Source organism: Rissa tridactyla, chromosome Z (genome assembly GCF_028500815.1).
Source record: "Rissa tridactyla isolate bRisTri1 chromosome Z, bRisTri1.patW.cur.20221130, whole genome shotgun sequence".
NCBI classification, from domain to species: Eukaryota; Metazoa; Chordata; class Aves; order Charadriiformes; family Laridae; genus Rissa; species Rissa tridactyla.
In genome coordinates this window covers 80304640-80316464 of record NC_071497.1, presented here as the reverse complement: position 1 = coordinate 80316464, position 11825 = coordinate 80304640, and the positions used below count along the sequence as shown (strand labels likewise).

The 11825-nt window shown below is 44.9% G+C and overlaps 1 protein-coding gene across 1 annotated transcript; it reads left to right on the top strand.

Moving 5' to 3' along the window:
* The first annotated feature begins 10907 nt into the window (after window positions 1-10907).
* Window positions 10908-11501, top strand: LOC128903090 (E3 ubiquitin-protein ligase Topors-like). The gene has a single exon (XM_054186994.1). It carries the CDS (start codon window positions 10908-10910, stop codon window positions 11499-11501), a length of 594 nt encoding a protein of 197 aa, XP_054042969.1.
* The last annotated feature ends 324 nt before the right edge of the window (window positions 11502-11825 follow it).

Here is an 11825-nt window from a genome sequence, read left to right as displayed (position 1 = left end):
CTTCAATTGAGACCCCTGCTACTTCCCTTTTGAAAATTGCAGAGTAAAATGTGCTGGTGAATTGTAAAGGTTTCATCCCCCTTGATGTATTTTTATTGAACACGACTTGCAGGCTTCAAATTTTAATATTCTGTCCCTAGACTGCTGTCACTCACCATATCACACTTCTCAATTCACAGGGGTTAGGGTTTGGGGGAAAACAGCCCAGACATAGTCATTAGGACACTTTGTTTATCATAGGACTATATTGTCAAAACGTAAATTTATATTTTGTAATTTCCATGGGAAATAAAAAGATAGCATTTAAAAGCAAAAACATAAAAGAATCTGGTTTTTTTTTTTTTCACTAACTGCCATGCTCTATCAAAAATACGAAGTATTTTCTGATTATATTCCATCTATTTCCCAAGTGCTTCTCCTTCTTAAGAACTATTTCATCAGGGTTTCAGAATAATTTCATGCCTTTCTTTCCCCCCTAAGCCATCCAGTGTGTAAACCTACAGATGGCAGCGTCCTTCTCAGACGTCATTTTCATTGCTACTAACTTCTGTGCCTCTGGAGGAGGCCAGCTTATGGTACTGTTATGCCACTAATGAGTCTCCCATCTCTTCAGCAGTAAACAGTCTTTTTACTAGTCAATATTTGTGCTGCATTGTGCACACAACGCCCTATGAATCTTGCCCCTGCTAGTGAGCACATTTTATGAATCTGAATAGTTTTTTTGTTGTCTTCCAGAGACTCAGGATTACTGGCCTTTTTTTTGTATATCCGCAACATTTTTTGTACTTAGATCATAAATTTTCAATGATAAATGCATGCTTGTGGCAGTGGGCAATCTAACTATCTATATTATTTATTCAGTCTCTCTGGAGCAAAAGCTAAATATATTGGCTTTTGACTGGTTAGGCGTGCTCAGTACCTGTGATTCTACCTAGAATAAAACACATAGTTAGGTGATTTGGAAAGCATGAGCTTTTCCAGGAAAAACTCAAATTTGATATCACTTAGTACACCCACTGGGCTGCACTGTAAAAAAACGAATGAAATGGGTTAAGTGAAGCACTAATTAGCTATATTAGTACTCCGTGAGTGTGGGAGCATGGTACAGACACAATAAGTCTCTTAATTTATATTTGTTGCTAAATAGGATAACCAGGTAAAACTAAATAGAATAATATCTTGGCAATGCCCTAAGGAAATAAACAAACATTTTTTTCCCAAGCATATAACCTGGAATATAAGTTATAATTAGTTACAGGAAGGTCTTATGAGCTAAATAAAATTGCCATAAGTGAGAGCCACCACTTCTGTCTATGCCCATTCCTGCGGTGGAGTTTTCAGAGAGGTGCCAGAACTGGTCTGTTGAGCTGCACTGAGATGTCTGGTTGCAGTGGAGCTGTTCTTGGTTTATTACAATGTACCTCAAACGAGAATTGGACTTTGATCAGCAGAGTCAAACCCCCTGAAAGAAACCATGAGTTCAGAAAATTTCAGGCTAGAAGATTTGAAATTGTATTTGAATCACAGTTGAAATGGAAGGTGTACATTGTATTATTCATTACCAGAATTCTTCTTGCAAAAAATGAAAAATGCTTTAGCAGTATCCTTAACTGTTGGATGAGCTGCAGTTTCCTAGGAAGGCCCTAATGATTGCACCAGCCAGGAATTCTGACTAAGTGACTTCGGTCATGCCTCACAACCTCACTTGCCAACATATGATACCTCTACAGTTCTGCCAAATCTTGGAATATTTGAACCTAAGATTGTTCTGCAGCTCTGTTGCTGACTATTCAAGGAACTAGAATCATAGAATTGTTAGGGTTGGAAGGGACCTTAAAGATCCTCTAGTTCCAACCCCCCTGCCATGGGCAGGGACATCTCCCACTAGATCAGGTTGCTCAGAGCCCCATCCAGCCTGGCCTTAAAAACTTCCAGGGATGGGGCTTCCACCACCTCTCTGGGCAACCACCCTCATGATGAAGAGCTGCTTCCTAACATCCAGTCTGAATCGTCCCATCTGTAGTTTTAATCCATTCCCTCTAGTCCTACCATTGCCTGACATCCTAAAAAGTCCCTCACCAGCTTTCTTGTAGGCCCCCTTAAGATACTGGTAGGCCACTATAAGGTCTCCTCGGAGCCTTCTTTTCTCCAGACTGAACAACCCCAACTCTCTCAGTCTGTCCTCATAGGAGAGGTGCTCCAGCCCTCTGATCATCCTCGTGGCCCTTCTCTGGACACATTCCAGCGTGTCCATATCTTTCTTGTAGTAGGGGCTTCAGAATTGGACGCAGTACTCCAGGTGGGGTCTCATGAGAGTGGAGGGGGAGAATCACCTCCCTCGACCTGCTGGCCACGCTTCTGCTGATGTGGCCCAGGATACGATTGGCTTTCTGGGCTGCTAGTGCACACTGACGGCTCACGTTGAGCCTCTCGTCCCCCAGCACCCCCAAGTCCTTTTCTTCAGGGCTGCTCTCAAGCCAGTCACTGCCCAGCCTATATTAGTGCTTGGGATTGCCCCAACCCAGATGGAGGACCTTGCACTTGGTCTTGTTGAACTTCATGAGGTTGGCACGGGCCCGCCTCTCCAGCCTGTCAAGGTCCCTCTGGATGGCATCCCTTCCCTCCAGCGTGTCAGCCGCCCCACACAGCTTGGTGTCGTCAGCAAACTTGCTGAGGGTGCACTCTATGCCACTGTCCATGTCGCTGACGAAGATGTTAAACAAGACTGGTCCCAGTACCGATCCTTGAGGGACTCCACTTGTCACTGGCCTCCACTTGGACATGGACCCATTGACAGCCACTCTTTGGGTGCAGCCGTCAAGCCAGTTCTTTTTCCACTGAATTGTCAGTCCCTCAAACCCGTATTTTATCAGCTTGGAGACCAGGATGTCATGCAGGACAGTGTCAAAGGCTTTGTTCAGGTCGAGATAAATGTCAGTTGCTCTCCCCTTCTCTATCGATGTTGCGACCTTCTCATAGAAGGCCACCAGGTTTGTCAGGCATGAGTTGCCCTTGGTGAAGCCGTGTTGATTGTATTTAATCACCTCTTTGTTATTCTTCTGCCTCAGCAGTGCCTCCAGGAGGATCTGCTCCATAATCTTACCAGGCACGGAGGTGAGACTGACTGGACTCTAGTTCCCTGATTCCTCCTTCTTTCCCTTTTTGAAAATGGGGATTATTTTTCCCCTTTTCCAGTCAGTGGGGACTTCACCAGACTGCCATGACTTTTCGAATATAATAGAGAGTGGTTTAGCAACCTCATCTGCCATTCCCTTCGGTACCTGTGGGTGTATCCCATCAGGTCCCATGGACTTTTTCACTTTCAGGTTCATCAGATGGTCACGAACCTGATCTTCACTTGCGATGGGCAGTTCTGTCCAACCCCAGCCATTGTATTCTGTGACTCCGGGAGTGTGGCTGGAGCCCTTGCCAGTGAAGACTGAGGAAAAGAAGTTGTTGAGAACCTTGGCCTTCTCCATATCACTTGTCACCAGCTCCCACTGTTTCCTTTCTGTGGGGCCCCACACCCTCCCTAGTCTTCTTTTTACCATTAATGAACCTATAGAAATTTTTGCTGTTTCCCTGATCTCCTTGGCTAGATTTAATTTTAACTGAACTTTAGCTTCTCTCACCAGGTCTGTTGCTGTTTGGACAGCTTCCTCATATGTTGCCCATCCTAGCTGTCCTTTCTTCCACTCCTTATAAAGTTTCTGTTTGTGTGACAGTGTGTCCAGGAGCTCCCTGTTCATCCAGGCAGGTCTCCTAGCATTCTTTCCTGCCTTCCTCTTTGTAAGTATAGTTTTCTCCTGGACATGGAGAAGGTGATCCTTGAATACTGACGAGCTGTCCTGGGCCCCCTTCCCTCTAGAGTTTTGTCCCACGGCACTTTGGCCAGCAGATCCCTGAAGCGATCAAAGTCTGCATGCCTAAAGTCCATGGTCGTAAGCTTGGAATACATCCTCCTAGTTGCCCTGAGGATCTTAAATTCTATCGCTTCATGGTCACTGCAGCCAAGGTTATCCCTGAGCCTCACATTGGTCACCAGCCCTTCCCTGTTGGTGAGAACGAGGTCCAGCATAGCACCTTTTCTTGTTGGTTCCTCTACCATTTGGAGGAAGAAGTTGTCATCAATGCATTCCAGGAGCACCCTGGATTGCTGGTGCCTTGCTGTGTTGTCCTTCCAGCAGATGTCAGGGTGGTTGAAATCCCCCATGAGGACCAGGGCTTGTGAACGTGAAGCCACTTCTATCTGCCTATGGAGGGCCTCATCTGCGTGGCTCTGCTGGTCAGGTGGCCTGTAGCAGACCCCTACTATAACATCACCTTCCCCTGTCATCCCTTTATTCTTAACCCATACACTCTCAGCGAGCTCCTCGTCCTTCCCCATATGGAGCTCCATCGAATCTAGCCGGTCACTGATGTAGAGGGCAGCACCTCCTCCTCTCCTACCCTCCCTGTCCTTCCTAAAGAGCTTGTATAACTAGGATATGCTGAAATCATTTTAACACAGAAAGCTTCCAAAATCCTAGGGAAACAGGGTTTCACCAGCTTCCCTTTCCTGCTTGCTGCATTCTTCATTCTAGATATCTTGATAGGCAGCAAATATTATAAGGACCCCCAGACTACACACTAGTCAGAAATCCTATAGGGCTGGAGGCCCTTTAGCCAACCTCTCACTTGCATCTGCCATCCTGTCTGCATCACAGAATCATAGTATCATATAACGGTTTGGGTTGGAAGGGACCTTAAAGATCATCTAGTTCCAACTCCCCTTCTGTGGGCAGGGACACCTCCCATCATCATGTGGATGAAAACTTGAAAATAGGAATTAAAACTCAACAAACTCACATTCATTTAGTATTATTCATATTATTAATGCTTGCCATTGTGGGACTTATCAGGAGATAATTGACCTTGTCAGTGTTATGCACCCTCTGCATTACTTTAAGATCCTTCCACTCCCCTCATGCTTAATTATAACTTGATAAAGCCAAAAGGAAGTTTATTTTCTCCTTCTCTGCCTTAACCATAGAATGTGAAAGAACGGGAGGGGGGACAGGAGGAGGAGGGACGGATCTCCTAAAACATGTAATCTGCTCAATTAATAAAGTGAATCTAATGGAGTTGCTCCCTGGGGCCTGACAAATGCACCTGTCGCCATCACCAGACAACTGATACAAAGTACGTGTCCAGACACTTTCCTCCTCCACCACTCTATATATATGTATTTTAAGAAAATAAATCTCTAATTAGAGCCAATGGGGGAGTGGGCTGACCTGTTTTTTATGCAAAACCATGATTCGCCGCAACACTCATGCTGCTCAGCTGACAAAAGTTAGCACAGCAAATGCAGGATTTTTTACAAATGTATTAAATGGAAGAAGGAATATATGTACACTTAAAGAACAGACATTCTCTCTCCCATCTGCTGGCTTTTTAACTATGATTTTGTACATCAGCCTTGAGCTGTCATTCCAGCAGATTTAAGACTCACGTGATTGGAACATTGATAAGGAAGTGATGCAGGTACTCCTGTGTGTGCAAACTGGTGGCTGTGCCCTGGTGATTAGAGAGGAGATGAAAACATTCAGTCCTCCTGCTGTCATTGACGTATTCATCCCTAGACGCAGTGGCTAACTTCATCTCCCTGAAGATCCCTTTAAACAGTCAACACAGGGATTGAGTGCTACATGCAGGATGAAGAAAGCCTTCTGCCCTTTGGATTTCACCTTGTGTGACCTTCAGCACAGCCATTTAACCCCTTGAGTGGCTCTTTGTTTTTTCCAGACAGTAAAACGGGCAGAGTAGTCCCTTAAAGAACTGACTTACTTATGTCTTTCTATGACTGTCAGAGCATAAGGAGAGGATTTTGCAAATGAGGTGTTAGTGTCTAGCTACCTATTTAATAAACAAGGTATCCATGGAGATTAAAAATGTTTACTATGAGTCTTAAATTTTATCTTCTTGGGTCCTAAGAAATAGCTTCTCTAAAATTGCTACCATGGATTTGGATTTACCTCATACAGCTGGCCAGGAATATTTCGTTGTTGGAGTGATATTTGACTCACTGTTCCAGTGCTCAGAACTGGCTGTACTTTAAGTGAAGCCAACTATTCCCTTTCTTTCTTATTTTTCCTTTGGTGTTTGCAGTGCAGTAGGAGTTGGGGATCAAGGAGAAGCTCATCCAATTTTATTTTTTTTCCTTCTCTCCAGGGGTCCGGCTGTTTTGCCCTTTGAAAGAGCTGAGTACTTTTGCCTTTGGACTGAGCCAATGAGGAAGCTCCTCTTCTGTCTCTGTGTTTGGTGAGCTTCATGGCTGTAGGTTGCACTCCCACAAAATGTTGTATTTGGCGTTTACCTTTTTGCCATGTGGGATGACAGCTTCAGAAGGATTTTCCTAGATAGTCCTATTGGGTTTATCCTGAATTTTTTTCTGAAGGGTGTCTTAGGTGGAGTACTTTCCAGATTCATCACATTGCTCAGACAGCAGGGCCTCCAATTCAGCAAATTTTAGAAGTGGGCTCAGTTCATTTTAAAATTAGTTATCTTCTGTCAATGGAGGTTTTCTATATTCTTGTTTGTGCGATCAAGTGGGTTAATCTGTAGGAGAAAGCTTGGAGAAGTGTTTCTCAAAACATTTGAGTCGTCTGCAGATAGGGATGTTCCATAATTAAATTCTCTTATACAAGAAAATTACAAATTAGAAAAGATTATAGAACTTCTTAATTCTCCCAAAATGCTTGATACAAAATTCATTATTTCTGTAGAATTCTTTAAGAAAAATAAAAACAAATCTGGAAGTTTACAAGGCCGTCATTCTAGTCAGCCATCCTCCACTGATTTTAATACAACTGTTCTCAGGCTTAAATTAGACATACTTTCACAGATTTTAACAAATCAAATTACGAAGTTCATAGCTGCTTTTTTTTTTGGCTTTATATTTTCTGTTAAAAGCAGGGAACGTGCAAAATGCCTATTTAATGCAAGTAAACTCCAAATTCCTAGTAACTCTACTGCTTTCAGGTAGCAAGATATATTTGCTTACATTCACATGACAGCATAGGTTAGACACAATGAACAGACCATAACATTTTTGTCTATCTGCAGCCAATGAAAGCAGAAAAAGTCCCAGATACAATGAGCTGAACTTCAAGTAAAGGAAAAATCCAATGTAAGGTTCTGCTGTTCTTCTACTGCAAGGATGTCATTACCCTACTACTTCTCCCACTCTTTCCATGCAGGTCTGTGTTTCCATACTCTGACTTCAGACTTGTTTTCTTTACAGCGATGAAGCAGTCTAAGCACCCAAATTGAGAAGACTGGATAAATAAAGGGCACAAATGCTTGCATCTTGTCATCTTCAAGCTGGTTATACAATCTCACAGTACCATAAAATGCATCCTTTCAGGCTTAAATACTTTCAGTGTGTCCTGAGGTGATCACTGGGCCAAGGAAGAATGGAATAACATTCAAAGCAGTTCTTTGGTCACATTCCCAGCATAAGCCATCCTGAACATCATCGCACAGGACCTTGTCCTGAGCTGAGGCTGCTGCAGATCCTGTCCTAAACCAGGTCTATCTGATCTGTACACCAAAGGAACCTGCGTGGTTTAGGAAGTAGAACTGGATTTTGTACGTGTTGTGATTTGGGCCAGACTGGCCACTGAAATGCCCCAAAATGCCTGGTTCAGGCTCTACGACATACCATATGAAAGCCTTTATGTATAATGCCTTTTAATGAAAAAGGCCCAAATCTGGTTTTAAGTTACAGATTAAATATGTGTACACTCAGTTCACTGGCAAATAGGCAGGAAGCTGTTGGAATTATCAATCAGGATGTTAACATTTAATCTTGGTTCAACACAATTTTTTTATATGCCTTTGCCTCCACCTTCCTCTCCAGTGACAGTAATCCTTAAAAAGTAAATTTATGCCTTAAGAGCATGAAGCAGCTTGAGATATTATGAAATCTAGAGTATTGCAGTAGGGTAAGCTCTTTTGTGCTTTGTGAAGACAAGGGATGCAACGCTTAAAGTGCTGGCATAGATTGCAAGGTACTTTGTTGGGGTTTTTTGTTGTTTTTTTTTTTTTTTCCCTTTCTTTGCTACTAGATTTCCTTCCCGCCCAATCTTGGCCAAGTTCACTTGAATTTGTGGGTTAAATTTAAAAAGGAAAGAGTGACACTGCCCCACCTCACAGCGATAGAGGGGATGATATTTAGGTTCTTTACTATAAGAGTGGCAAAGGCACGCTAGACAGCTGAATGGTAAATTGAAGAAATATCGCTAATAAGCCCCAACAAATTAACAACTAGCCCATAAGCCAGTACCTTTGTGTCCTCTATATCAAATTCACCGTGCATAATCCTTTCTTGCACTGAGCTCTGCTGATAAAGGAAGGATTTTTAAAAATTATTTAGCCCTATTCATTATGGAAGACATACAGGGCTCCTGCTTGTCAGCAGAGGTTTCAAGAACCAGTCTGAAGACTTCGGAAAAAAATATAAAAAATCTCTCACTTTATTAAAAGGAAGGGATTGGGGGTGGCGGGGGAAGAACATTTTTCTGCACTTTAGTAGGAGCTTTAAGAAGCCAGTTTGGTTTTCAATAGTGTTCCTGTGAATAGAACCCAGATGGTCTTTAAACCAGCATTTCCCCCACCATTTTAGCCATGAAAGCCACTACTCTGATGGAGCTGCAAGAAGGAGAGATAGGGATGGGAGGATACAGGCAGCACACAAAGGAGAAATAAGAAATCCTTTAAACGGGGAATGAAACACACTGTTTGACAGCTAGAAAAGGGGGGAGTGTCAGGAAGGTAAAAGGGCAGGCTCCATAGGGGTAAGCAGAAATAATGGAGTGTAGAGTAACGGGATGTGAAGGGGTTATAATGATCATGGTAGCCAAGTGTGTAATTTGCAGTGAATAATTGATCCAGTGCCTTTATCTTTTTTTTTTATTATTTTTTTTTTTACTGTTTCTCATCAAGAAGATCACAATTTTCTTGCATCTGTTCCATCCTGATGATTCAGTGAGTGATTTCTGCAATTGAAACTTGGTCTGTATACTGAACATAAGCAAAAATTCATTGTGAATATACAATATCAGAAATCCTAGTTCAGTGTTGATGGAACACATAAATCACATGGTATTTTGTATTTTCTCTAATTAGTGAATGTAACTCTAACAATTGCTGTGACATTTCTCCCAATTATGTATTCAGAATGTTTTTCATGAATATTCTTTTAAAATGGACTTTCTCTCCAAATGCTTATAGCAGTAAACTCATTGACAAGAATATTACTGCATTTTTTTGACAATTTAGGGACTTAAAATTCCATGGTACTTTTTTGTTAAAGGGGAAGAGACTACATGAGATACCAGCCCAAATTCCAGCATATATAATTACTCTCCCTACATGAAAATATCTGATATGGTCTTCATTAAATGAAATTGGTCTCCATGCCTCTGCTTGCCTCTCACTGTGGAGACATTGGTGTATGTGTGACTGAAAGTAAATGTCCAGATTTCTCTGATATGGGATGGTCTGAAAATACCTCCAAACCAGAAAATCCCTACATCCCCAGAAAAGCCCATCATGGAAGCCAGAGGGAGAACTACATGCTCAATAAGTAAGTAAACGTGTGTTTGTAATGCTATGAAGACAATCTCAATGCACTATTCTGCAGCAATGAAAAAAATAAAAAACAATAAAAAAAAATTATTGTGGTCTCATTTCATGACAAAATCATAAAATTCCAGAGGGTAGAGTTCTGTCTAGTGAGACCCACAGAAAGGACAGGAAAGTAATTAACACACAAAAAATATCATCCAGAGATAGAAACAACATACAGCAAAGAAAATGGAGTCAGGCTCTTTGCGGTGGTGCCCCGTGACAGAACAAGAGGCAATGAGCACCAACTGGAACACAGGAGGTTCCTCCTGGCAGTCAGGAAACGCGTCTTTACTGTGAGAGTGATTGAGCACTGGTCTTCCTTGAGCAGGGGCTTGCATTAGGGGACCTCCTATTCTGGGATCTCTGGGGCAAATCCTTCTCCTGTGACAGCCCTCAGAGGAGCCAAGTAAGGGCCCTCTTTTTACACCAAGGAGGTCATCTGTGTTCCTCCGCCGGCATTGCTGCATTGCCCATTGCCGGGTCTTTGGGCTCAGGACCACTAGCCTCTCATAAGAGCACCTGTCCACCCTGAGGTTAAACTGCCCCCACGAGACCATGAGAAGATGACGAACACAAAGCAGGCTTTTCCCACTTTGGTGTGTCTGCTTCCCTGCCTGGGTGGCAGTTGGGGGGCAGCCCCAGAGACTCCTGTGGTGACACTGGGCAGTGATTCTGACTTTCCTGACTTCACTGACGCCTAGCATGTATTCAGGTGCATTCGGTTCAGGGCTCCTCTGAGTTCATGCGCGTGGCATGATAGCTCCAACAGGGCTCAGGTCTTTGAGTGCCTTTGAGGAGAATCTTAGCTGGTGGGGGTGTTGTGGATCCTGCACAGCGACTGTCCCGGGTCTGCCGGCATAAGGAGGGTGCCAGGGCCATTGGCACCACTGAAGACTCCCAGGTGGTTCCTGCGCTTTCCCTGAGCACCTCCTGCGGGTACCCTGTGCTAGCTCAACTGGTGGTGGTTGTCTGGGAGAGCCACAGAGCTCGGGCCTGTCTTGGGCTGGAGGGCAGCATGCCTGGGGTAAGCTGAGGCAGGTGTGGAGGGCAGCCCTTGAGGCTTGAGCCCTTGAAGCTGCTGCTGCTGCTGGTTTCCAGCCCTTATGGATGGCCCTTTGGGAAGCCCTCATGTCCCCTCTGCCACCACTTTCTTCTGCTTGCTTTGCTCTCATGTTCCTAGTGCGACTAAAGCACAGGCACTTTGCACATCTTTACATCTTTCTTGGCAGGTCATGGCGTCGGGGGCCGAAGAGGGTCCGGAGCAGAGCAGCTCTGCAGTGAGGGCCGGCCCCAGCCAGGTGCAGCAGGCAGGGCAGTTGGAGGCAGCGGCAGAAGACCTGTGCCCCATCTGCATGAACACCATACGCAAGGCAACCCATGTGCCCGGGTGCTTCCACTGCTTCTGCTTTGGTTGCATCCATCAGTGGGCCAGGAGGAGATCTACATGCCCAGTCTGCAGGCAGCCTTTCGACCATGTCCTGCACGTGGTGAGACTAGATGATGGCTACCGGGAGCGTGCGGTTAGCACGTCTGCCTGCCGACAGAGGAGTGCAGCCAGGAACAGGGTGCGGAGCAGATCCCCACAGCGACGCTACAACCTGCGCCCAAGGCCCACCAACAGCGGCCAGGGAGCAGGGAGAAGGCAACCTGAGAGGAGGAACCAAGCGGTGAGAGGGGACACAGCTCCAGGGTTCCCCAATGTCCCTGCCCAGCAGGCTGCAGGGGAACGCCCAGACAGCCCCCCCGTTAGACACTCCCTCCGCACCATCCTGGTGCTGGTGGCGCAATCTCAGCCTACTTGGCTTCCTGAGAGGAGACACCAATAAACGTCAGGATCCTTCCCGGCACCGGGGCACTCTGGTCCAAGCCCTTTGACCAGCAGCCGGGCAGTGGGTGCTAAAGACCTGCTTATTCAAAGGCAATGAATGAGAGCTGTATCCCTGCTGGGTCCTCCTGCAAGTGCCTCCACACACCCCCTGTGTCTGGTCCATCAGTGGCCCAGCTTCTCGCCTTCCCAAGGTTGGGCATGTGCCAAAGCAGCTTTGCAGGAGTGTCCCCAGTATCCTTAGAACAGCGAGCTGCACAGGACCGGGAAGAACTTCCAGAGGTTCCATCTTTTGGCATACTCATATGGCTTCTTGACATGGTCC